Source organism: Macaca fascicularis, chromosome 12, assembly GCF_037993035.2.
Source record: "Macaca fascicularis isolate 582-1 chromosome 12, T2T-MFA8v1.1".
Classification (NCBI taxonomy): Eukaryota; Metazoa; Chordata; class Mammalia; order Primates; family Cercopithecidae; genus Macaca; species Macaca fascicularis.
Window position 1 is genome coordinate 84709010 of NC_088386.1, and position 27132 is coordinate 84736141.

General features: G+C 35.1%; 1 protein-coding gene across 1 annotated transcript in view; it reads right to left on the reverse strand.

Moving 5' to 3' along the window:
* COL5A2 (collagen type V alpha 2 chain) overlaps window positions 1-27132 on the reverse strand; it is a 161678-nt gene that overhangs the window by 71079 nt on the left and 63467 nt on the right. The window contains exons 2-3 of the mRNA XM_005573696.5: window positions 14611-14835; window positions 1859-1872 (exon numbers count right to left, since the gene is read on the reverse strand). Of these exons, the coding sequence (XP_005573753.2) occupies window positions 1859-1872; window positions 14611-14835 (239 nt within the window). The remainder of the gene's footprint in view (window positions 1-1858; window positions 1873-14610; window positions 14836-27132) is intronic.

Sequence of the window (27132 nt, forward strand, 5' to 3'; positions counted from 1 at the left end):
TGGATTAAGTGTTGAATTACAAGTTTCTGATAATAAATTCCCTAATGATTCTATAGATTTCTTATTTTGTATATAAGCCACAAATGTAAATATTTGTTTCTACTGTTTTTATTAATACAGGCTTTGAAAGTTAATTTGTATGGAATAATGGTTTGTCTAAAGTTTTACTAAATTTAATTTTCATATCCACTGAGAAACATAAAGTTCATGTACTCAGATCCAGATGTGCATTACAATTACTTATCATTTAATACCATGTGGACATGCTTTGTAGAATGTCATTACCATTGGAAGCAGTCATAGTGTTTTTCTCACATTTGCATCATCTACACCATTTGCCTCACAGCCATATAAAAAAGGTTCAGTAATTATGTTGGAGTTAACATGAATCAATCAATCAATCAATGAGTTGTAAGTAAATATCAATATGGATATAAACCAAGAACAAATTGCATTTTTATAAATTGCTTTGCTCTTGTGTTTCTGATGATACCTGATGACAAATGAAAACGAGTCATGAAGATAGTGGCACACAACTACAGTCTGCTACACTGGCAGCTGCTTTGAGTATATTCTTCACCCAGCTCTCCCACACTACCTTTGGAGAAAGGCAGCAAATGACACAGCCTACCAGTTATCTCTCTAAGTCGGGTAACTGCTAACTGAATTAAACTGATTATTTCATGGCAATACTCATTGTTAGGTTTTTGTGTTGTTTCATAGATCGATCTGTCTGTCTATCCATGCATCCATGCATCCATCCATCTATCTTTCACCTACCTATCAAGTTTGTTCAAGGCCTATACCAATCTGCTAAGTTTCAATTTATTTTCGTTTTCACAATAAATTAAATGTGAGACAGCATTTGCAGCCTTATTCATATCTAATTTATTCCAAATGAGACAAATTTATGATATTGCCTTCTGAAACAAAATGTGTAAAACTGGCCAAGATCTCCCCTTGATAGCATCACTCTCATTTATCATGAAAGTGTAGCATTGCTTTGTCTGTTATCTGATAAATTCGTTTATTAAAGTTCCACTCTGTGCAAAAGTAAAGAAAATTTATGGAAATTGGGACCAGTAACCATTTCTATACCTGTGCCCATCTCATTTGGATAGGATTGAAGCAAATGCCATTATTTTCAAGATAACCGAAAAACAGAGAGCACTCTTGGGCAAAAAGAACTCTCTTCGCTTCGTAGGATTACTTTACTGATGGCAAGTGACCAAGCTGACCAGCTATACTTGGGTCATGGATGCAGCCTACTACCCTGTTTTCAAGGGTAAAGCTTGTGTCCAGAATTAGATTTTAAGCTCTCTGAAGGTGAAGGAGGGGAGAGGAGGGGAAGAAATGCCTGTTTGGTAAAATGTTCAATTAATTCTGGATCTTTACTTCCCAACCAATGAGAGAGGGGCTACAGGCCCATTGAAGTCAAATTGACATTCTTCATTCCTTCTTTCCTTCCTCCCTTTCTTCCTTCCTCCTTACCTTCCTCCTATCTTTTCTTTCTTCCATCAAATGTGTATTGTACTTCTAATACGTGCAAAGTATGTACTATGCAATGATAAATGCAAAGAATAAAAAGGTTAGTAAGACACTGTCAATCCCTAAAGATGTCACAACTTTCTGGCAGAAACAGATATACAAACAGAAATTAACCATAAAGTGAATGGTTAGAGGCATCTGTCCTTTGGAAACACAGTAGCTGAACTGTGCTCATATACTTGTCACAATGTATTTGTATGGTACTTTGTACTTTTCAAAAGCTTTCAAATGTTTCAGAGCACAGTTCTGTGTGGATAGTATTGGATATAACTCTGCTTGTGAAAAAGAAACGATGCAAAGTAACACTTACCTTTCTTCCTCTACCTGTAAAAAGAAAAGAGTAAATGTGTTATTTTATGAAGAAACAATTATTCAGAATCTGCTAAATATTTACTTTCAATAACAGATTTCTTCTGGAGTCAGAATTGCGGTGAGAGGCCGGACGCAGTGGCTCAAGCCTGTAATCCCAGCACTTTGGGAGGCCAAGACGGGCGGATCACGAGGTCAGGAGATCGAGACCATCCTGGCTAACACGGTGAAACCCCGTCTCTACTAAAAATACAAAAAAAAAAATAAGCCGGGCGAGGTGGCGGGCACCTGGAGTCCCAGCTGCTCGGGAGGCTGAGGCAGGAGAATTGCGCGAACCCGGGAGGCGGAGCTTGCAGTGAGCGGAGATCTGGCCACTGCACTCCAGCCTGGGCGACAGAGCCAGACTCCGTCTCAAAAAAAAAAAAAAAAAAAAAAAAAAAAGAATTGCGGTGAGAGTGATTACATGCTTCAGCAGTAAGCAGAACTCAAAAGGTTTTGAATCAATACTTCCATAAAAGGCAAAAAATGCATCTTTTTGGAAAATTCAACATATTAATATTCTTCACAACATTTATATGACATTTAAAGTTCACTAAATTATTAAATTAACTATTAAAGCTATAATGAATTATTTCATCAATATTCTCTATTTTTGCTTTTTATAATTTTATGAGTAAGGTTGTTTATTCATATGGTTCAAAAGCAAAAAGGTATTAAAAGTATACAATTATACACTAAAAAATTTCATTCCATCCAGTCCTATTTTCCCTATTTCCACTTTACCCCCAACCCCACAGGAGGCCACTATTATTGGTTTCTTGTATATTGTTGTCAAGTTTAGTTTGGCATATTTAAGAAAATTATTATAGACTCATTTTTCTACTTTTTCCATACTGTTCTTCACTTGTCTGTATATCACATAGATCGTTAAATCTTACAGATCTTACTTATCAGTATATAGTTTCTTTATTGTTTTTCTTAATTTTTTATAAGATTCCACTATATTAATCTAATGCAATCCATTTAATTAATCTTGATCTTTACCCATTAAGGACATTTGGATAGTTTCTAATCTTTTGTTATCACTAGGATGTACTTTATCAACTAACCAGGACAATTTTAAGAATGAAAGTGAAAGCTATTGTTTATTATGCCAAGAAAATTGATATAATTTGGGGTTTTCCTGGGCAAGCTAGAATGGAGGTAATGCTGGCTATTAACTTATATTGTAATGAGTAATTGTTATATATATGCCACATGCAAGTATATTTGTAAGATAAATTCCCCAATATCCTTTTTGAGTTGAAAGGTATAGGCATTGGTAACTTGACAGATACTACCAATGTCCCTTCATAGAAATTATACCATTTTACGCTCCACAAATAATGGACACATTTCCCTACAGGCAATAGGCAGTGATACCCAGGATGCTATCAAACATTTTACTTTTGGCCAATCTGATACGTAAAACATGATAGCTCAGTATAGTTTTCATTCACATTTATTTTATTATGAGAAAATTTGACAGTCTTGTCATATATTGAAAAATCATTTGTATTTCCTTGCTTGAATGATTAGCTAACTTCCCTTGCCTATATTTTTATTAGTTTTTTTATATCTAGCATTTCTTTATATGTAAATAATATTAATTCTTTGTGAATTGAGTTGCAAACATTTCTACTTTGCTCATTTTTTATGTCACACAAATGTTATTTTTGTACATTTTTATGGCTTCTGGGCTTTGAGTCAGAATTAATAAAATCATATATTTTTAAAGACTATAAAGAAATTATCCTATATTATCTTTGAAATCATTATGATTTAATTTTTCTCATTTAAATCATTGCTTTATTTAGAATTTGTGCTAGTGTAGAATATATTTTTATTATTCAATTTATTTTTTTTTCCAGATGATTGCCTAGCCATTCCAACAAGGTTTATGAAATAATTCTTCTTTTCTCCACTGCGAAGATGCCGTCCTTATTGTATTCAATCTGACCATGTATCTACTTCAAGATTTTATTTGGATCTACTTCAAGATTTTATTTTATTCAGGTATCTACATCACATTTTTTTAAACTAATGAATCCTTTTAAAAATCTTGGAGGGCTAGTCATCCTTAATTGCTCTTATTCTTAAGGATTTGCCTGATTATTCTTTCTTGTTTATGTAAACTTTAATTTACAATATGTTGAATTCTCAAAGAAAGTGTGCTATGTTTATATTGGGATCATGTTAAAGTCACTAATTGACTTATGGATAATTTATGTGAGTAATGTTTAGTCTTTCTAACCAAGAACATAATATGACATTCAGTTTTTTAAAGACTTAGTTTGAATTAGCAGTATTTAAAAATGTTTGTCAGATCTCATACATTTTGTGTATCCTTAAGCATCTGTTGCTATTACAAATGAGGAATTTTATTCTTATTATTTCTTCTATGATGTAATTGTTCATACATAGTAAATCTATTAATTTCTGCTTGTTTATTTTGCACTCTCGTGTCTTACCAAATTTTTTTTTGTCGTTTTTTTTTTTTTTTACTCAATTTAACAGGTTTGTAAGCATACAACTGTATTTTCTGCAAGTGGATAGTTTTTGCTCCTCTTTTTAGATTTTCGAAACCTCTGATTTCATTTTTTAATGTCAAATTATTTATTCAGGCACGTTCAGTACTGTTAAATGGTAATGGTGATAATAGATACTCATTCTATCTTTGTGTTTAGTAGGGATGCTTTTAGTATAAGCATAATGAAACTTTTAAGTTGAGGTGTAAATATTGTATTATGTTATTATCATTTATTACCAAGTTAGTAACTATCTTTATCAAAAGTATTTACTGATCATTGTCAAATAGTTTTACTTTAATTATGAAGGAATTAATATGCTTTCTATTCATAGATCTGTTAATTATTTTTATAATAGCTTTCTTAATATTCGATTATTTTGCACTTGTGTCTACTTTTTCATGACTAATTACTCTCTTAATATGCTAATAGACTTAATATTTTATTTAGAATTTTAAAAAATATTTATAAGATTAGTTCATAGTTTTTTGTGTGTGTCATTGTTATTGCTTTTGCTGTAAATAATATACTTCCTTCATAGCAAAACTTTGAAAGTTTGCTGTCTCAGTGTTCAAGAAGAGATTTTAAAAGCATTAAAACCATCTGATTTCTTTTTAAGACCTTTTAGTTGTTTGACAAAACTGTGAAAATACCTGGACTTGCTGCTTTGAGAATCTAGCTGCTTTACAAATTTCTGTCTCTTCTAAGAAAATCCATGTTCTAAGATTTTCCCTTTCTACCAGGGTTAATCTTAGTAAATTACATTGTCTTAGAAAATTATTCATTTCATTTTGGTTTTCAAATTTATGAAGATACAATTGAATAAAGGGACCTCTTAATAATTCTTTTATGTTGTTTTATTTTCATTAGGCAATTTTCTCTTTATCATTTTTTGCTTTAGGTTAGATCTTTTGGTTGGGTTTTTATAGGACCATGTTTTGGATTTACATGTTATTTCCATTATATTTCAGTTTTCTTACTTTTCAACTTCTGTTTTTATCTTTACAATTTTTTCTTCTATTTACTTTCAGTTTACTTTGTTGATTATTTTTAACTTTTTGAGAAAGATGCTAAATGAACATACTTTTATTCTTTCTTTTTATTTATATAAGCATAGAACTATGATTTTTCATTAAAATTTTAAAAATAAAATGTTTCACTATGTTTTCAAGTAACCTTGGTGTATTAGAACTTCTTATGTTTAAAAAGATTTATATATTAGTTTTATCAATTATATTCCATTTCTGTTAAATTATGTTAATATTCTTTTACATTACTCATAGATCTATATTTGTTTAGACAGTTTCTATTAGTTCCACTAAAATGAGCAAAGATAAAATTGATGGTGTTTCTTTTTTCTTACATGCCCCTCAAGTTTTCTTCTAGCGTTCAGTTTTAACAAAGAAATGTTCTTTTTAGCATTTATTTTTGTAGTGTTAAATGTGCCACTACTTTGTTCATGTGATTTGTCAGGTTTGAATGATATTTTCTGACTTTCACCCTTAAAGATGAGGAATTACCAAACTCGCTCTAGTTCATACGTTCTTTTGCCTCCCCCTTTCATTATATGTAAATTCTATAATTATTTCTGTATTGTCAGAAGCTATAATATTTACAATCCCATCTGTCACCCTAACTTACACTTTTGTTTTAGTCTTTTTCTAGAGTTAAATATAATAAATGCTCACATAAGTTCTTTGACAGTTTCCTCAATTAACTCTTGGTTGTCTTGCATTTAGCCGGTGGTAGTTTCCCTGGGAAATTTATAGAAACAATATCCCCAGAGAAATTTTTTTCTATAGCTTTTATATTTGAAGGAGAGAATGGATTTATATTTAACTTTAATTAACCATATTCTCTCCTTCATAAATATGTATATATTGCTCCACTGTCTTCTGACACTGGATACTGTGGAGAAATTTGTGACCAGTCTTAATAACTTCTCCCATTAGAAATAATCTGTTCTTATTTTTTGAAATTCTAAAGAAGTATTTATTTATCTTCAAAGTTTAATGATTTTAAATAAGTTACATATGTCTCTGTTAACTCTTTTGGGTCATTTTTTCAGACATGTGGTTGCCATTTAAATATTGAAGTTTTATTTTACTTCACAAAATTTTTATTGTATTATGTTATTATTTGTTCCACTCAATTGTATTATTTTTTTCTTTGAGTACTCGTCTTCAGGGTTATCCCTTACTTGTCTTCCACATCAATTATTTCTTAACTCTTTAAAAATTGTAATTCATTATTTTCCTATTCTCATGGCCCTTGCTTTATTTTGTGTAATATCAACACTCCTTGTGATCCCTCCTATTTCATCTTCATTTCCTTGTGATGACTTGATTTTCCACTTCTTTTCTGACCGTTACTTTTTTCTGCTTTATAGCCTTCTTTCTTAAAGAGAATTACTTTATTAAGTTTTTTTTTTGATTCACGGTAAAATGATAGGTCAGAATTTTCACATGGTCTACAGTAATGTATTTTATGGTGTGTTCTTTATCTAGTAAATTTAGCTGAACTCAACCACTTTTTACCTTATGGCATCTGTGTATAATGCGATTGCCAGCTCCTAGACCAACTATTTGAAAGAGACTGTACATTTTGATATGTTTTCTTTTTTTTTTTTTTTTTTTTTTTTTTTTTTTTTTAATTTATTTATTATTATTATACTTTAAGTTGTAGGGTACATGTGCATAACGTGCAGGTTTGTTACATATGTATACTTGTGCCATGTTGCTGTGCTGCACCCATCAACTCGTCATTTACATCAGGTATAACTCCCAATGCAATCCCTCCCCCCTCCCCCCTCCCCATGATAGGCCCCGGTGTGTGATGTTCCCCTTCCTGAGTCCGAGTGATCTCATTGTTCAGTTCCCACCTATGAGTGAGAACATGCGGTGTTTGGTTTTCTGTTCTTGTGATAGTTTGCTAAGAATGATGGATTCCAGCTGCATCCAAGTCCCTACAAAGGACTCAAACTCATCCTTTTTTATGGCTGCATAGTATTCCATGGTGTATATGTGCCACATTTTCTTAATCCAATCTGTCACTGATGGACATTTGGGTTGATTCCAAGTCTTTGCTATTGTGAATAGTGCTGCAATAAACATACGTGTGCATGTGTCTTTATAGCAGCATAATTTATAATCCTTTGGGTATATACCCAGTAATGGGATGGCTGGGTCATACGGTACATCTAGTTCTAGATCCTTGAGGAATCGCCATACTGTTTTCCATAATGGTTGAACTAGTTTACAATCCCACCAACAGTGTAAAAGTGTTCCTATTTCTCCACATCCTCTCCAGCACCTGTTGTTTCCTGACTTTTTAATGATTGCCATTCTAACTGGTGTGAGATGGTATCTCATTGTGGTTTTGATTTGCATTTCTCTGATGGCCAGTGATGATGAGCATTTTTTCATGTGTCTGTTGGCTGTATGAATGTCTTCTTTTGAGAAATGTCTGTTCATGTCCTTTGCCCACTTTTTGATGGGGTTGTTTGTTTTTTTCTTGTAAATTTGTTTGAGTTCTTTGTAGGTTCTGGATATTAGCCCTTTGTCAGATGAGTAGATTGCAAAAATTTTCTCCCATTCTGTAGGTTGCCTGTTCACTCTGATGGTAGTGTCTTTTGCTGTGCAGAAGCTCTTTAGTTTAATGAGATCCCATTTGTCAATTTTGGCTTTTGCTGCCGTTGCTTTTGGTGTTTTAGACATGAAATCTTTGCCCATGCCTATGTCCTGAATGGTACTACCTAGGTTTTCCTCTAGGATTTTTATGGTACTAGGTCTAACATTTAAGTCTCTAATCCATCTTGAATTAATTTTCGTATAAGGAGTAAGGAAAGGATCCAGTTTCAGCTTTCTACTTATGGCTAGCCAATTTTCCCAGCACCATTTATTAAATAGGGAATCCTTTCCCCATTTCTTGTTTCTCTCAGGTTTGTCAAAGATCAAATGGCTGTAGATGTGTGGTATTATTTCTGAGGACTCTGTTCGGTTCCATTGGTCTATATCTCTGTTTTGGTACCAGTACCATGCTGTTTTGGTTACTGTAGCCTTGTAGTATAGTTTGAAGTCAGGTAGCGTGATGCCTCCAGCTTTGTTCTTTTGACTTAGGATTGTCTTGGAGATGCGGGCTCTTTTTTGGTTCCATATGAACTTTAAAGCAGTTTTTTCCAATTCTGTGAAGAAACTCATTGGTAGCTTGATGGGGATGGCATTGAATCTATAAATAACCTTGGGCAGTATGGCCATTTTCACAATATTGATTCTTCCTATCCATGAGCATGGTAAGTTCTTCCATTTGTTTGTGTCCTCTTTGATTTCACTGAGCAGTGGTTTGTAGTTCTCCTTGAAGAGGTCCTTTACATCCCTTGTAAGTTGGATTCCTAGGTATTTTATTCTCTTTGAAGCAATTGTGAATGGAAGTTCATTCCTGATTTGGCTCTCTGTTTGTCTGTTACTGGTGTATAAGAATGCTTGTGATTTTTGCACATTAATTTTGTATCCTGAGACTTTGCTGAAGTTGCTTATCAGCTTAAGGAGATTTTGGGCTGAGACAATGGGGTTTTCTAAATATACAATCATGTCATCTGCAAACAGGGACAATTTGACTTCTTCTTTTCCTAACTGAATACCCTTGATTTCTTTCTCTTGCCTGATTGCCCTAGCCAGAACTTCCAACACTATGTTGAATAGGAGTGGTGAGAGAGGGCATCCCTGTCTTGTGCCAGTTTTCAAAGGGAATTTTTCCAGTTTTTGCCCATTCAGTATGATATTGGCTGTGGGTTTGTCATAAATAGCTCTTATTATTTTGAGGTACGTTCCATCAATACCGAATTTATTGAGCGTTTTTAGCATGAAGGGCTGTTGAATTTTGTCAAAAGCCTTTTCTGCATCAATTGAGATAATCATGTGGTTCTTGTCTTTGGTTCTGTTTATATGCTGGATTATGTTTATTGATTTGCGAATGTTGAACCAGCCTTGCATCCCAGGGATGAAGCCCACTTGATCATGGTGGATAAGCTTTTTGATGTGTTGCTGAATCCGGTTTGCCAGTATTTTATTGAGGATTTTTGCATCGATGTTCATCAGGGATATTGGTCTAAAATTCTCTTTTTTTGTTGTGTCTCTGCCAGGCTTTGGTATCAGGATGATGTTGGCCTCATCAAATGAGTTAGGGAGGATTCCCTCTTTTTCTATTGATTGGAATAGTTTCAGAAGGAATGGTACCAACTCCTCTTTGTACCTCTGGTAGAATTCAGCTGTGAATCCATCTGGTCCTGGACTTTTTTTGGTTGGTAGGCTATTAATTGTTGCCTCAATTTCAGAGCCTGCTATTGGTCTATTCAGGGATTCAACTTCTTCCTGGTTTAGTCTTGGAAGAGTGTAAGTGTCCAGGAAATTATCCATTTCTTCTAGATTTTCCAGTTTATTTGCGTAGAGGTGTTTATAGTATTCTCTGATGGTAGTTTGTATTTCTGTGGGGTCGGTGGTGATATCCCCTTTATCATTTTTAATTGCGTCGATTTGATTCTTCTCTCTTTTCTTCTTTATTAGTCTGGCTAGTGGTCTGTCAATTTTGTTGATCTTTTCAAAAAACCAACTCCTGGATTCATTGATTTTTTGGAGGGTTTTTTGTGTCTCTATCTCCTTCAGTTCTGCTCTGATCTTAGTTATTTCTTGCCTTCTGCTAGCTTTCGAATGTGTTTGCTCTTGCTTCTCTAGTTCTTTTAATTGCGATGTTAGAGTGTCAATTTTAGATCTTTCCTGCTTTCTCTTGTGGGCATTTAGTGCTATAAATTTGCCTCTACACACTGCTTTAAATGTGTCCCAGAGATTCTGGTATGTTGTATCTTTGTTCTCATTGGTTTCAAAGAACATCTTTATTTCTGCCTTCATTTCGTTATGTACCCAGTAGTCATTCAGGAGCAGGTTGTTCAGTTTCCATGTAGTTGAGCGGTTTTGAGTGAGTTTCTTAGTCCTGAGTTCTAGTTTGATTGCACTGTGGTCTGAGAGACAGTTTGTTATAATGTCTGTTCTTGTACATTTGCTGAGGAGTGCTTTACTTCCAATTACGTGGTCAATTTTGGAGTAAGTATGATGTGGTGCTGAGAAGAATGTATATTCTGTTGATTTGGGGTGGAGAGTTCTATAGATGTCTATTAGGTCTGCTTGATGCAGAGATGAGTTCAATTCCTGGATATCCTTGTTAACTCTCTGTCTCGTTGATCTGTCTGATGTTGACAGTGGAGTGTTGAAGTCTCCCATTATTATTGTATGGGAGTCTAAGTCTCTTTGTAAGTCTCTAAGGACTTGCTTGATGAATCTGGGTGCTCCTGTATTGGGTGCATATATATTTAGGATAGTTAGCTCTTCCTGTTGAATTGATCCCTTTACCATTATGTAATGGCCTTCTTTGTCTCTTTTGATCTTTGATGGTTTAAAGTCTGTTTTATCAGAGACTAGTATTGCAACCCCTGCTTTTTTTTGTTCTCCATTTGCTTGGTAAATCTTCCTCCATCCCTTTATTTTGAGCCTATGTATGTCTCTGCGTGTGAGATGGGTCTCCTGAATACAGCAGACTGATGGGTCTTGACTCTTTATCCAGTTTGCCAGTCTGTGTCTTTTAATTGGAGCATTTAGTCCATTTACATTTAAGGTTAATATTGTTATGTGTGAACTTGATCCTGCCATTATGATATTAACTGGTTATTTTGCTCATTAGTTGATGCAGTTTCTTCCTAGCCTCAATGGTCTTTACATTTTGGCATGTTTTTGCAATGGCTGGTACCGGTTGTTCCTTTCCATGTTTAGTGCTTCCTTCAGGATCTCTTGTAAGGCAGGCCTAGTGGTGACAAAATCTCTAAGCATTTGCTTATCTGTAAAGGATTTTATTTCTCCTTCACTTATGAAACTTAGTTTGGCTGGATATGAAATTCTGGGTTTAAAATTCTTTTCTTTAAGAATGTTGAATATTGGCCCCCACTCTCTTCTGGCTTGTAGAGTTTCTGCGGAGAGATCTGCTGTTAGTCTGATGGGCTTCCCTTTGTGGGTAACCCGACCTTTCTCTCTGGCTGCCCTTAAGATTTTTTCCTTCATTTCAACTTTGGTGAATCTGGCAATTATGTGTCTTGGAGTTGCTCTTCTCGAGGAGTATCTTTGTGGTGTTCTCTGTATTTCCTGGATTTGAATGTTGGCCTGCCCTACTAGGTTGGGGAAGTTCTCCTGGATGATATCCTGAAGAGTGTTTTCCAACTTGGTTCCATTTTCCCCCTCACTTTCAGGCACCCCAATCAGACGTAGATTTGGTCTTTTTACATAATCCCATACTTCTTGCAGGCTTTGTTCGTTTCTTTTTCTTCTTTTTTCTTTTGGTTTCTCTTCTCGCTTCATTTCATTCATTTGATCCTCAATCGCTGATACTCTTTCTTCCAGTTGATCGAGTCGGTTACTGAAGCTTGTGCATTTGTCACGTATTTCTCGTGTCATGGTTTTCATCTCTCTCATTTCGTTTAGGACCTTCTCTGCATTAATTACTCTAGCCATCAATTCTTCCACTTTTTTTTCAAGATTTTTAGTTTCTTTGCGCTGGGTACGTAATTCCTCCTTTAGCTCTGAGAAATTTGATGGACTGAAGCCTTCTTCTCTCATCTCGTCAAAGTCATTCTCCGTCCAGCTTTGATCCGTTGCTGGCGATGAGCTGCGCTCCTTTGCCGGGGGAGATGCGCTCTTATTTTTTGAATTACCAGCTTTTCTGCCCTGCTTTTTCCCCATCTTTGTGGTTTTATCTGCCTCTGGTCTTTGATGATGGTGATGTACTGATGGGGTTTTGGTGTAGGTGTCCTTCCTGTTTGATAGTTTTCCTTCTAACAGTCAGGACCCTCAGCTGTAGGTCTGTTGGAGATTGCTTGAGGTCCACTCCAGACCCTGTTTGCCTGGGTATCAGCAGCAGAGGCTGCAGAAGATAGAATATTTCTGAACAGCGAGTGTACCTGTCTGATTCTTGCTTTGGAAGCTTCCTCTCAGGGGTATACTCCTCCCTGTGAGGTGTGGGGTGTCAGACTGCCCCTAGTGGGGGATGTCTCCCAGTTAGGCTACTCAGGGGTCAGGGACCCGCTTGAGCAGGGAGTCTGTCCCTTCTCAGATCTCAGCCTCCGTGTTGGGAGATCCACTGCTCTCTTCAAAGCTGTCAGACAGAGTCGTTTGCGTCTGTGCAGAGGTGTCTGTGTGTCTTAGTTTACTGTGCCCTGTCCCCAGAGGTGGAGTCTACAGAGACAGGCAGGTTTCCTTGAGCTGCTGTGAGCTCCACCCAGTTCGAGCTTCCCAGCAGCTTTGTTTACCTACTTAAGCCTCAGCAATGGCGGGCGCCCCTCCCCCAGCCTCGCTGCTGCCTTGCCGGTAGATCACAGACTGCTGCGCTAGCAACGAGGGAGGCTCCGTGGGTGTGGGACCCTCCCGGCCAGGTGTGGGATATGATCTCCTGGTGTGCCTGTTTCCTAAAGCGCAGTATTGGGGTGGGAGTTACCCGATTTTCCAGGTGTTGTGTGTCTCAGTTCCCCTGGCTAGGAAAAGGGACTCCCTTCCCCCTTGCGCTTCCCAGGTGAGGCAATGCCTCGCCCTGCTTCAGCTCTCGCTGGTCGGGCTGCAGCAGCTGACCAGCTCCGATCGTCCGGCACTCCCCAGTGAGATGAACCCAGTACCTCAGTTGAAAATGCAGAAATCACCGGTCTTCTGTGTCGCTCGCGCTGGGAGTTGGAGACTGGAGCTGCTCCTATTCGGCCATCTTGCTCCGCCCACTTGATATGTTTTCTGATATTTGCCACCATTGTTCCCATTTGCTCTTCACTTATCCCCACAGATTTAATTTTACTTTATTCCTGGGCTTCTTTGATGATTGCGTTTGCTTTGGGTAGCTCTTATATGTCTTGGTTTTAATTCTTTCTTTTATATATTTCTTATTACATTACTGAAAATTGAGTGTAGGTATTATCCAAGGCACATTGCTTCTGTTCCAGAGGCAGAGAAGAGGTAAGTTGATATCTATTTCCATGTACATTCTGTTGAAACCTTTATTGTATTTGCTGTTATTTGCAATGAAATTTTGAAAAAAAAAAATAAAGCCTTGATACTGTCTTGACAATGATGAATCAGAAGTCTCATGACTGCTAACACAAATAACCTAAAGGTTTAATATTGCTCTTACTTAGTTTATTGAAACCTATAAATATAAACTTGTTTCCCTGACATGTATCTTTAAAATATGTACTCATACTGAAATACATAATATCTGTTAAACACAGAAACTTTTTCTTCAAAGAAGTTTTAAAAGCTGTATATTATTTTTTCTCATGGAAATCTATTTCATTCTTTACCTAGCCAACATGAAAAGCATCCTACATTTAAGAGCCAATGTAGGCCAGGCGCGGTGGCTCACACCTGTAATCCCAGCACTTTGGGAGGCCCAGGCAGTCGGATCACGAGGTCAGGAGATCGAGACCATCCTGGCTACTGTGAAACCCTGTCTCTACTGAAAATACAGAAAAGTAGCTGGGCATGGTGGCGGGCCCTGTAGTCCCAGCTACTGGGGAGGCTGAGGCAGGAGAATGGCGTGAACCCAGGAGGCCGAGCTTGTTGTGAGCCAAGATCGCGCCACTGAACTCCAGCCTGGGAGACAGCACAAGACTCCGTCTCAAAAAAAAAAAAAAAAAAAAAAAAAGAAGAGCCAATGTAATACAGGGTGCTGTGGCATTAAATTACATTAGGAATAAGTATTCCATTCACTAGGACAAAGTTGGCATCATTGAGGATAAATGTGTTTTCTAGATCTTCTCTCAGGCATTAATGGACTTAAAGGGAAACTGAAAAATAACTTGGAGGCACTCATCATGCATATGGTAACAAATGACCATCTTAAGTGATTCAAGGAATTCTCAGATTAGACATCACCACTCAAAATTCAGCCCCAAATGCTTCAGATATTTAAGAAGACAGGAAATTACTGTCTGCTTCTATCTAACTTTAGATAAAGTGAGTGAGCAAAATCATTAATCATTAACCCCAAAAGCCACCGAAAAAGCTGTTTAATTATTCTCTTGGGTTGCTGAACGCTGAAAGTGAAAAACACTGCGACTATAAAGGTGAGTAACTGGATCAATTATGAGTTGGCCCTAAACATTCCTTACCAAAATTTGTATTGCCACCTCCAGGTGTTTGTGAACAGACAGGACAGCATTCCCCAGGGGGTGTTACAGGGTCGGCACAGTCCAGCACATCCTGGCACTCTATCTTGTCACAGAGAATGGCTCCATTGTCACAGACACAGATCTGGCAAGGGGCAGGTTTCCAAATGTCCCTGTTTAAGTACATCTGGCCATTCTGAGTGCAGGCTATTTCTTCACCATATCCTTCTAAAATAAGAAGAAAAGAAAGAAGAGGTTAGTAATCTGAAATTATGAAATTGGGAAAATATTTTAAAAGGTGAGCCATCTTGTGGATTCTAAAAAATTCTGGACTAAGAAGTAACCTTCCAAGGAGCCAAACACAGATGAACTGATTTCATTTTGTAACAAAATAATATGTAATTCACCATGAAATGATGATAATGTATCTTTGCATGATAGGGGAAGAAATAAAAGTGATACAATGGAAGTATATTTTTTAACCAGATAATGCTTCCTTCAAGATTTTATTCTTGAAGGTATGAATGAGGAATGAGAGTATCAGTAAAGAGGAATAAAAGAGAACCATCTGAAAATGGGGAAAAAATGAATAATTCAAAGGAGAATATATAATTTGAATGTTTGGTGAACCCTATTATGACTTGCAACTCACTGGAAACTTTAGTAAATTCCACAACAGGAGACAGTACGTTTTCATGTACCATAGAAAAAAACTGCAAAAAGGAAAAAGGTATATGTTTTTATTAAAATTATTTTTAAATGTACAGAAAAAAAGAATAACCATGTCCCATTTCATGGTGTAGAATTCCATTTGATATCCTAAATTAATGGTGTTTATTCAACCATGGCAGAAATGCAAAACTTATGCAGGTAATGAGTTAATTATGTTTGCATCAAAATTAATTAAGGAAAATCATAGCCAAAATAATACAGTAAGTTAATATATATTTGCCTAGTGCTTTTCTACATTTACAATTAAGAAAGCTTGGGAAAATATATATATATGTATGTGTGTGTGTACATATATTGCACGACAGCAGTTCTATTATACATTACTAATAAGTAAACACATATATTACATCATTAACTTTGTGACTTTGTAACAATACTATAGAATTTTAAAGCATAATGTGGATCAAATCATCCTTGCTTAAATACATCAAGAACTTCCCAACTACTTAAATTCAAAACTTCCTATAATTATAAAGGCTAAAGACCTTCTTTCCCATTTCTTGCACAACTTGACCACTTTTGCCTAGCACTACCTCTCCTTCCTTCATCCCAGGACCACATGGCTATCTGTCATTACTTCAATGTCATCTCCCCACGAAATTCTTTTCTGACTACCCTGCAAAAATTAGACTTCCTCTTACCCAATTGATATTTTTCAGAGACCTTTTCAAAGAACTCGTTCACTTGGCCATTCGTTCATTTATTCATTCATTCATTGTGTATTATATGCTAGGTAATTTAAGAGATACTAAAATGTGAACAAATAGGCAAAAATCACTGCCCTCAGGAAGTTTATTAGAATGAGTATTAATTTTTAATTTTTGTTTATTTTATCTCCTTCACTAGAGAAAAACTACACGAAAGTAAGGACTAGGTGTCTTGTTCATCACTGTATTTCTTTTCTTTTTTTCTTTGAAATAACAAAATGGAGTTTTGTTCTTGTCACCCAGGCTGGGTTCCAATGGCGCAATCTCAGCTCTCTGCAACCTCCGCCTCCTGGGTTCAAGCAATTCTCCTGCCTCAGCTTCCCAAGTAGCTGGGATTACTGGCGCCCGCACCATGCCCAGCGAATTTTTGTATTTTTAGTGGAGAAGGGGTTTCACCATGTTTGCCAGGCTGGTCTCCTGACCTCAAGAGATCCGCCAGCCTCAGCCTCCCAAAGTGCTGGGATTACAGGCGTGAACCACTGTGCCTGGCCTCATCATTGTATTTCTAAAGCTTGATGCTATACCTTTCATAGAACTGCCATTTAATAAATACTTGTCTATTGGATGGATATAATGAATGAATCTAAACTATGGTAAACTAGTTTAATTGCACAGCATGAACTTTGTACTTCATAAAAAGATGTTTTAATGTAGTTGTAATGTAGTTGTAAGAATGTAATGAAAGATATTATCATTTGACATATAAATATATTCAAATGATAATGCAAAGCTACATATGAAAATTATTTTAGTTTACAATACTGATATTAATCCAAAAATCTGCATTATATAGTTTTTATTTGTCAATTATAACTTTAAAAAGCTGGAATAAAAACATTTTTCTCACTGTCCTGTGGAATACTTTGCTTTATATATTTAGTCTTTCATCACAGATATTTGGCAAATGGAAAATTGCTCTCAGAGAGTAACACTACTATATGCTAATGGTTTGTGTGCTGTTTTATAAGATGAGGACTAAGTTTCTAATCTGTTTTATCTTCATTAAAAGACCTGTATCACATAATACATATCCAATCAACAAAACAGTATTAGCTCTATATCCATAGTGCTATTATAGTCATTTAAAACCAAGGGAAAAATAGAAATTATGTTTTAATATGCTTTTCTGGAAGATTATTTTGAAAAAATGAGAAATATATTCATCAAATAAAAAGCGTGACTTTTACATGAAATATCACTTTAACACAGTGTAATTCCATGATGAACATTTCCAGAGATACAACCTGTATAAAAATGGGCTTATGTCCATAGTTGACTGAACAATTCCGTTAAGTAGATAACTTAAGAGTAACTTTGCTCATTAAGTTTTATGATTGACAAGGAAATATCCACTTACAAATGTTAAATGCTATTACCTGAAAATGAGATACTACTTCAATTAGCTTGTTTCTCTCATTACACACTCTTGGGTGGGGGTGCTGGGAGTTAAGTGCATAAGTGCCTAGTACTAATTGTGCAAAATATTGAAAGCATATGTGGCTGGGTGTAGTGGCTCACACCTACAATCTCAGCACATTGGGAGGCCAAGGTGAGAGGATTGCTTGAGGCCAAGAGTTCAAGACCAGCCTGGGCAATACAGTGAGACACTCTGCAAAAATTTAAAAGTTAGCCAGGCATAGTGGCACATGCCTGTAGCTCCAGCTACTCTGAAGGTGAGGTAGGAAGATGATTTTAGCTCAGGAGTTCTAGGCTGCAATGAGCTATGGCCATGCTATGCTACTGCACTCCAGCTTGAGCAACAGAGTGAGACCCTGACTCACAGAAAGAAAAGAAAGAAGCATATGTGTTCCTTTCTGTCCTCAAAATATATATTATTGTGGAGTATTATATATATTATATATGTTACACATAAAACTATATATATGTTTTATGTATATAACATTGTGGAGTGCTCTTTGTTATATAATAAATGAATATAATTAACTTATTATATAATTGTAATTATATAATATGTTTATTGTACAAATCTTGAAGGAGCCAGAGAACAGGATAAGTTATCCCCTGAAGATTTATAAAATGAATTATTATAACAATATAAGTTATTATTGGATAGACATTATATATGAGGATATATATTGCTGATGGAATAATTAGATATTTGGAAGTAGAGAATATGAAAAACAAAAACCAGATGACATGTAATAATGTCAATTAAATATTAAAATACGTGAGGGACTCTTTAAGGAGTAGCTTATCTTGTTCTTTGTGGCTCCTTTAGGGTTGGAATAAAAAGACACATTGTTTCAGTCTTCTGTTAACACCTAGAAGAGCAGTTTCTTTCTGAAAGTTTAAGACAACATAACTTCAACTCAAGGGGCAAAGAAGTAGGCCACTGGATTACTTTCTTTAAATGACAAAGTTAAAGGTTAGTTTTATACTCTGAGTCATCATGGGTTCCTTTCTCCTGAGAATTTATAATTAAATTTAAGATGATGTGGAAAGTTAGTTGGAATGCTTTTAAATAGCAAGGATATGAAAAACCACATTCACTGTTAAACCTTGTCTCCTCTTCACTCAAACAAGAATCCATGCACATCACAGAGGGCTCAAAAACTCAGTGAATTCTCATTGTTCATGTCTGAATGAAAGACGTGTACAAAGAAACAGTGGGTAGAAAAGACAGAGTGTCTTGCAGTTTTCACGGATCTACATGGTAGTTGTACACCATATGATTAAGTTGTCCCTTCTGTTTCCTACACACTTACTTAAACGAAAAGAAAAGTAAAATAGAAAGCAAAATTGCAGCCAACTTGTTGAAAAATATTGCAGTAAAGTTGTCATAATAGAATTATTTTATAAATGACAGTACAGTATAAAATAACAAACATTTTCAAACGACATTCTGAGAAATTCAATTCTGTCCTCCTGGTTTCCCTATCCAAATCATAAAATTAACCCAAGCTGACATCCAAAGCTTAGATTCAAGGCCCAGGACTAAAAATAAATAAAAATAAATAAATGTTCCTTAAAATACCTGGATACTGGGGACGGTTAGGGGGTGGGGTGGGGTTGGGAAAGGGAGAGCATTAGTAAAAATTAGAAAAAATAGCTAATGCATGCTGGGCTTAATACCTAGGTGATGGGTTGATAGGTGCAGCAAACCACCATGGCACACGTTTGCCTACGTTAACAAACCTGCACATCTTGCCATGTACCCTGGAACTTAAAATAAAAATAAAATTTAAATTTAAAAGTTGGATAAACAAATATTTTTATATAATCTAAAAATGAACCCCAAAACTATCATTTTGCATTACTTGTATTTTTTGCTGTTTATGTTTAACTTTCCTAAAATTGATTAGGACTGGTAGAAATCTGATAATATCATCACTATTTTGTAATTTTCATGGTGTTTTAACTTGCAAAATTTTTATCTCCCAAGCTACAAGATTCTTTTACCCTCCCCAACTATTCCAATAAATTGAATCCATTGTGAAGTCATTCCCACAAAACTTCTGACACTGATGTATTACAGAGAAAAGATGTATTTTATCTGATGACATTTTATTTGAAGTCAACCCAATTTCTCTGTTTCTCATATATCCTCATAGATTTATCTTCTCATAAATCTTAAGTGCTTTTAAATTTAGTTGTAAGAATTCAGTTCTTAATCACTAGATGGCAGACCAAATCCACCATCTTATTATAACAATTAGAAACTACATTATCACAATTGCAGCTTGCCAACTATATGTTATGCCCTGCATCCACATTTTTTCATAAATTATACTTGTGGGAAAAAAAATGCCTGCATAGAAATGACCATACTGAAACCTTGAACTGGCCAAGAGAGACGATTGTATTTGCATATTAAATTATTGGAGTCTACTTAAAGGTTTTGAAAAATATATGAAATAAAAGTCCCTAAAATTATGTTAGATATTCTCTAGCCATTAACTAAAATTCTTCCACGCAGAAATAATATACAACACAACACGTGTTACAAAAATTTTAAATCTCTTATTCAGACAAATGTTTGCGCTGATCATTTTTCCCTGTGAGCTGTGAGACTGTGAGTTCCTCGACAGCCAGAACTGTGTTTACCTCAGCAACGTTCACATTTAATGTCATACAATCCGTCTTTGATAAATGTGTGTGTAGCGTGGATGAATGCAGATGTGAATGAGGAAAGTAAGGAACTAGTACATTGATACGCCTATTATAAAGATAAGCACTTTTAGCTCTCTTTCCTCCTTCCCTAATCTTTCCAGAGAGGATGTGCACTTAGGACCGCTTTTTTGAATGAAAGGGAATGGTCACTTGGTGGTTTTTACCAGGTGTGTCCCTGACATTCAGGCCTCTGTGTAACCAGAAAGGAAGAAGATTGTGTCAGTCACAAAAGTTCATATTTTAGAACCACCTTCAGCAGGCTATAGCAACCCTTCAGCCTTCCTGACCCAGCTGATTTAGGTCCCTTTTGGGATTGTAAAGATCTGGGTTACCATTATTTAAAGTTTCTCTGACTGTAGAGGTCTTTGAGAGACTATAATCATGACACCGTCAGCCGGTGGCCTCATGAAGTGGAGAGAGAATGCCTTGTGGGACAAAGGAGGAGGTAGTAAAGCAGCCCACGTGTCCGTCTGGATGCCACAGATGCTGCCTTTAGTAATGCACAGCAGAGCGTGGGCTGCTGGATGGGGTTCCAGAGAACCTACCAAGGAAATCCTTCCCTTCCTTCTGCTCTAGGGCACTGTTTCTCATTAGAAGGGAAAGATGAAGAGGGACAGCATTCAGTTCCGTCTTTAGACCCTGCAGAGGAGATGCCCAAAATTCCACATTCCTCATTTTGTTTTCCTTAAAAATTTCCAAATTTTAAAAGTTAGATACATATGAAGCCACCAGGGATAACTGAGGGGGATCTATTCCATACTTTGACAATTTATTCTATCTCAGCCTCAAGATCTATGGGATGGTGGGAAGATAAGTATGTATGGGGCAGGCCTATGGGGTTTTACATCTTCTGTTCTTCAATTCACTACAAAGACTTTTACTTTCTAGTGAGCCCCGCAAGCTTAAATCTAGTTTTAGGATAGTTATCCAAATTATTATTTTTTCTGTGCCCTGCTCCTTTTTCCTTGTACCAACTGAACAAGAGTAGGCATTCAATAATTATTTGAGCTGAGTTAAATTTCTGTTCCACTAAGGACAATCATGTTTTATATTCTGAAGCAATATAATGACAATTGTGAAAATTGTCCTTGAAATCTGAAAAATTAAAAAGAAGACAACTCATAGAAAGCATTCATTTCAATGAGTTTCAGTGAGTATATGAATTTTAAAAATTAGATAAACTGTGAAGTTGGTTGGTTTCTTCAGTGCAACCATTAAATGCTTTCCAATCTCATAAGCAAAGTTTTTCAGTTAACTAGTAAAACTGTTTTTACTTTACTTAAAATGGAAAAAATAGAAAGGAAAAACTCTCATATTAAGTACTACTTAAGTTTTTTTCCATGTATCATTGGGAAATCTAAATGACTGTGGCTAAAATGTGAAACTAAAACTACACATACTGCACATGCAATGCTCATCTACAATTCTGTCTGGAAGAACAGATTTCAGTCTGCTAATGCATTTGACATAGATTTTTTTTTTCCCCAAATACATACTTCAAACTACTAAATAGTTGCAAAACACCACAAAGAGAATTGAGCCAACTCTATAATCTATACACTAGAAATTTCAGCTGTAATTTTTATAGCCAACCTTAGTTCTAATCTTAAATATTAATCCTCAGTGAATAAGTTTGGTACAGAGCTATGCCAAATGTGTCTGCCTACCTAAATACATGAAAAATTTGTAATTGTTCTGAATGATGTCTACTTAATCTCTCCTAGCCTAATATTGCTTGAGATAAACAGGAGAACCAAAAATCTGCTTAGCTATTTCTCTTTCAAAGGAGAAGTAAATATTCAGTAATATATAATATCCACATTCCAGATTTCCTTCATCTCCTTCCAGTCTTAGCTCAAATGTTACCTACTCTGGACACTTTACCAAAAAAATTGGACATGACTACACACACATACAATCATAACACTCTCAATTCACCAATTCTTATTCTTTTTTTTTCTTTTAATGTAGTAGTTATCGCTTTCAAGCCTACTATATATTGAATTTATTATGTTTATTGTTTGTCACCCCACGATAGAATTATAGCACTGTGAGAACAGATATAATTTATTTTGCTTCCTTTGTTGATATATCCTGATATCCTAGAATAGTGTCAGGATCACAGTAAATGCTCAAGAAGTATTTGTCGAATTAATTTGTTGAATATTAGTTGTTTGCTTAAGAAGCTTTATATGGTAAAGTTATTTTGTAATATTCTTTTTTATATAAAAAGGGACTTTTATATCTAAAGTCAGTTGTAAGAATACCAAGTAAGAGATCTACGCCACATTGAATACAAAATGATATGCTTCAACCCTGGGCTATTACCTGATTTTTAGAGAAGACCCATTTTAGCTGCTTATTTAAATGTGGGCCAAACCTACAAGGCTTTAAAATACCATGAATTATAGGAATATGATGTATTATCATTTATTCCAGACATTATACCCTAAGAAGAGCATATATTTTACTCATTTTTGTAACCACAAATAATTACTGTGTTTTAAGAGAATATTCATTATTGTATACTCCATGAGTATAAAATTAAATATTTTACATAAAACATTTTAGAATCAATTTAACTCTGTATTTTATTATGTCTTTGCAGCTGCATTTTGCCTTCTTTTTCAATTTTCCCTGATACAGAAGAATATTTAGGGCCTCTAGAGAAAATCCAGACATTGTAGTCAGCTTATTTCTTCCAATTCATTCTTTATTCTCTGCTCTTGCCTTGAGCAAGTTGAAATTTCTTTTACAATCCACCAAACATTCCACAGTTCTCAATGGCTCTTTGATCCCATTCATTTCACTACCAAGGATTCTAAAATATTTTGAAGAAAATTTCTAAGAGGAATTTAAAGGGATGCCTCTTCCTGCATTACTCCCTCTGGAGCTCAGTTCTGGAGGCATGGGGTGAAGGGAGACTAGTGCTGTCATCCCAAAGGCCAATTTCTCATTTTACCCTCTCGGAAATATGTAGTAACTTGAATTAGTATTCAGTTTTGTTCTGCTTTACATAGATTTAATTTACATCTATTTTGTAGCTATTAAAAAATAAGTGATTTTGCTGAAGAACAAAACTAAAACTAGATTTTACTCTTCTTTCTGGCATTACTTTCCAAGTCACTTCCAGAACATGTAATAGAATATTTAAATAAAATTGTAATTATTATTTCGGAACCTAAATTCATCTCTTAATCTTCATATTTAGTTTATCCCTTATAATGTGAATAATTGTATGGAAGCCAATTTATTTATTGCATGTTTAACATCAAAACTCAATATGCTCTGAATCTCAAAACCAGCCAAATGCCATAGTCATACTTGGTATGAGAAAGAGAAGTTGTTGCATTTACTGGAAAGTTATATCAATAACTTTTTAGATGCACAGCAAAGCTCATCATTGGGTAATTTCTCTACTTGTAGGGAGAACAAAAGACAAGAAAAGCAAACAGACAAGGAGGATGAAGAGAGGAATGAGGGAGAGGGGGAGAGGAAGGAGGAAGAGACAATCATCTTCTTTCCATATAACTTTACTACATCAAGAAGGAGGTTTTACAAGTTTCTTTAGAAAATAACAGAATTAACCTGAAGATACTTCTTTATCCTATTAGGAAAAGTATAAAGAATGAATCCAAGATTTTTCACCTACAAATCCATGTGCTTCTAAGGAGAAGTTGCTATTTTCCTTAACAAGTAAACATGGGCAAACTTTATTGGAATTTCAAAAGTTTTAGATTATTACTTAATGTTATTCATCCTGCTTTTTTAAATTCTGAATTTTATCATTATTGTATAACTCACATTTTAATTTCTTTAAGCATGGTGACTATGAATAAAATATCTGTAAAGGAAAATAATACTCTTGTCATTTTCTTTAAATACCCATGGAAAGATTTAAAGTCTCTAAAATCTTTCGATAATTTGCTTAATTCCAAGTAACTACAGAACACTTATTTCTTGCTAATACAGTCATTAGGACATGCTGAGGAGAAACTAGGAGTATAAAATTTAGTTTGGACAAAAGATTACGTTGTTTACTAGTCAACTGATTATTACTAAATTAATAAATGAAAAGTTTGCCTCAATTCTTCTACTTGTTAACATATAGAAAAAGATAAAATAGGAGCCATTACTTTTGGGTAAAAGAAATATTTAAAGGTGTCATAAATAAGTTTGCTTTAAAGTGTGGTCGAAATCTCATCCTAAATTTGTCAATCTGGAAAAAGGAATAGCGTCATTAGTTAATTCATTTAATCGACAGTTATTTATCTAGCAAATTAATAACAATTTTATTAAATACTTGTTTAGTACAAAAGCAAACTTTGGATCAGAGAATGAGACATTTTGAGTTCAACTTCCTTGCCAAAAACAACCAAAATATACAGAAGTTGTAAAAGATAATGAATTTTTTGTAGAATAATTTTGCTCATATGTATATTTCACTAGTGCATTCTGGAAAAATTACATATACACTGAAACTTCATAAACTCATTCTATTTTCTCATTTCTCTAACCTATATGTATCCTGGGGCCTTTTGAATTATTGGTCCTTATCTTGGAAATCTTCCTCTGTGTTTTGAGAGGTTTTTGTCTAATGCTGTTTATTTTCATTAATTACAACTAAGTCTGGGGAACATCAACCTGAGGATTTCCTATTATCCAAAACAAAAACAACCTTCAATCATTATGGAAATATAAAATTCTCTTTATAAAAGCAAACTTCAAATTAGCAAGGGTGAACAGAATACAGAATAACATTACATTTTCTTATGAGTATATCACCTATTGACTCTCCTTTGGTGTCCTATTTGATAATGAAATATATTTTAAACCCTTAGACAGCAAGACAGTCTGGATACATAGCAGAGAGAAAGTGGAAACCCATAAATGCAAATCATTCAATGATCCCTAAAAATATACCAGCCATAATAATGGCTAAGGCCACAGTTCTGAGATCCCCTGTGTGAGTTTCAGTCCTCCCTGTATGTTTTAGTCTTCCAACACCTTTGGCATTAAGAATGTGCTCAAATCATAAAATAAATACATTTATTCTTAAAGCAAACATCAAAATAACATAATGTATGAATTTTGATAACATGTTTATTTATTCAACAAATATTTATCTGTTATTTTGCCAAGCACTGGGAATACAGTTAAAGTAATGAATTCCTCCCTACCTTTAAGGAGTTTACAGACTACTGAGAGAACCAGTGCAGTAACAGATTATTAGAACATAATTTTTTAAACATAAATTTATAGGCAAACCTTGGTTGTTGTGGGAACACATAGGAAGGGCATATCATCTAGGCTGGAGGTCAGAGAAGTCAAAAGATTTCTAGGATTTGAGTTCTTTAACTTCCTTAATTCCTTTCTTTAATTTATTGTTTTGAGGGTTGCTTTTTTTTTTAAGTGAGAAAATTAAAATCCAAAGCAGTGTCTTCCAAAAATTCATTTCCAAGGTATATAATATTATTACCCCTGGCTCCTTGCTGGTAATTCGCAATAGATTCCTTCTCTCTACCAACTGACCAGGATGGATCTGAAGGAGCCCAGGTACTCCCTCTCAACCATGACTCTGATTTTAACTTCTTTACCATCTCTTCCTTTGCCTGAGGGTAAAACAACAGCATTCTTGTTTCTAAACCAACTGGTACGTCCATGGGAGGGTGCCTTGGAGGAGGGGTGGGGCTCTTGTGGTGGTGCAGGCCAGCAGTCCAGAAGCCAAGACAGTGGCGCACAGCAACATGGCAGGAACCATTTGTTGCCGATGACTAACTAACTCTAGCCACACTGGGACAAACTATAAAAGCATTTTTCTAGGTCCAATTCCATAGTCTTTCTTCAATTGTAGACACAGAATTCTGGATTATTGTGTTTTGACATTTTAGGAAGTAAAAAAAAAATAGTATAATGTCTAGTTTGAAAGAAGCTGACTTTTGTAATTTAGAAAACACTGTGAAGTAAGATATTAAATACCCATACTAAAAGTTTATTTTATTTATACTTAGCACATCCACTTATACTCATTTTCGTAGATTACTTAAGTATTTATTGAGTCTACTTACTATATGCCTGACTCTATCCCATGGAGGAAAGACACAAAAGTTAAAGACACACAAGCTACTCTAGAGGAGCTTAGAGGAAAGTTTATAAAATCACATTTTTAACAAATATTTACTAAGAACATTCAAAATGTAAAGTATCTTCTATCTAGTTGTTTCTTCAATGACCACATAGTTTATATAAGATACTAGGTATGAGAATTACAAATAAGAAATCTGAAAAGATGATATCACTCTAAGCTGAAATTATCTGAGGAGGGGTGAGTAGAAGTGGGTTCTTAAGCAGGCCTTGAAAAATGGAAGGTATTTGAGATTGTGGGAGTAAGGAAAACTCTGCCTGGAAAAAAGGCAGGGAACCACCTAAAACAGGAATAGAGAGGGGGGAAAACATGTCATATACGTAGCATCAGGAGGTGATGGTTTAATTTATCGAAAAAAGGAGGTGATGAGAATACTTGGTACAAGTGATACCTCTTCCACTAGGAAAGGTTTAACGACATGCCCACATGGAATGTGGTCATTCTCTTCTCTTGCCCTCATCTCACCTTATTCATACACCTGGCAAATACCTGCAACATTCTATTACACTAATTGGTTTGTTTGCATGTAAACTCTACTGGGCTGTACATTTCTTGAGAATGAAAAACATTTAATTTCTCTCTATATCATGAGTCTATTAAAGTGCCTGATACATGGAAAACATCCAATAAATGCTTGCTGAATAAATGAATAAAGGTAATAAATAAAAGAATGTATAAGAAGCTTTCAGGAATATTAATGTAACTACATAATTAAAGATAAATCAGAAATAAATGAGACCAAAGGCCACGAGTGGAAAATGTCATACTGGAGTTAGAAGAAACAGTAGTTACGAAAAGAGAGAGGTAAAG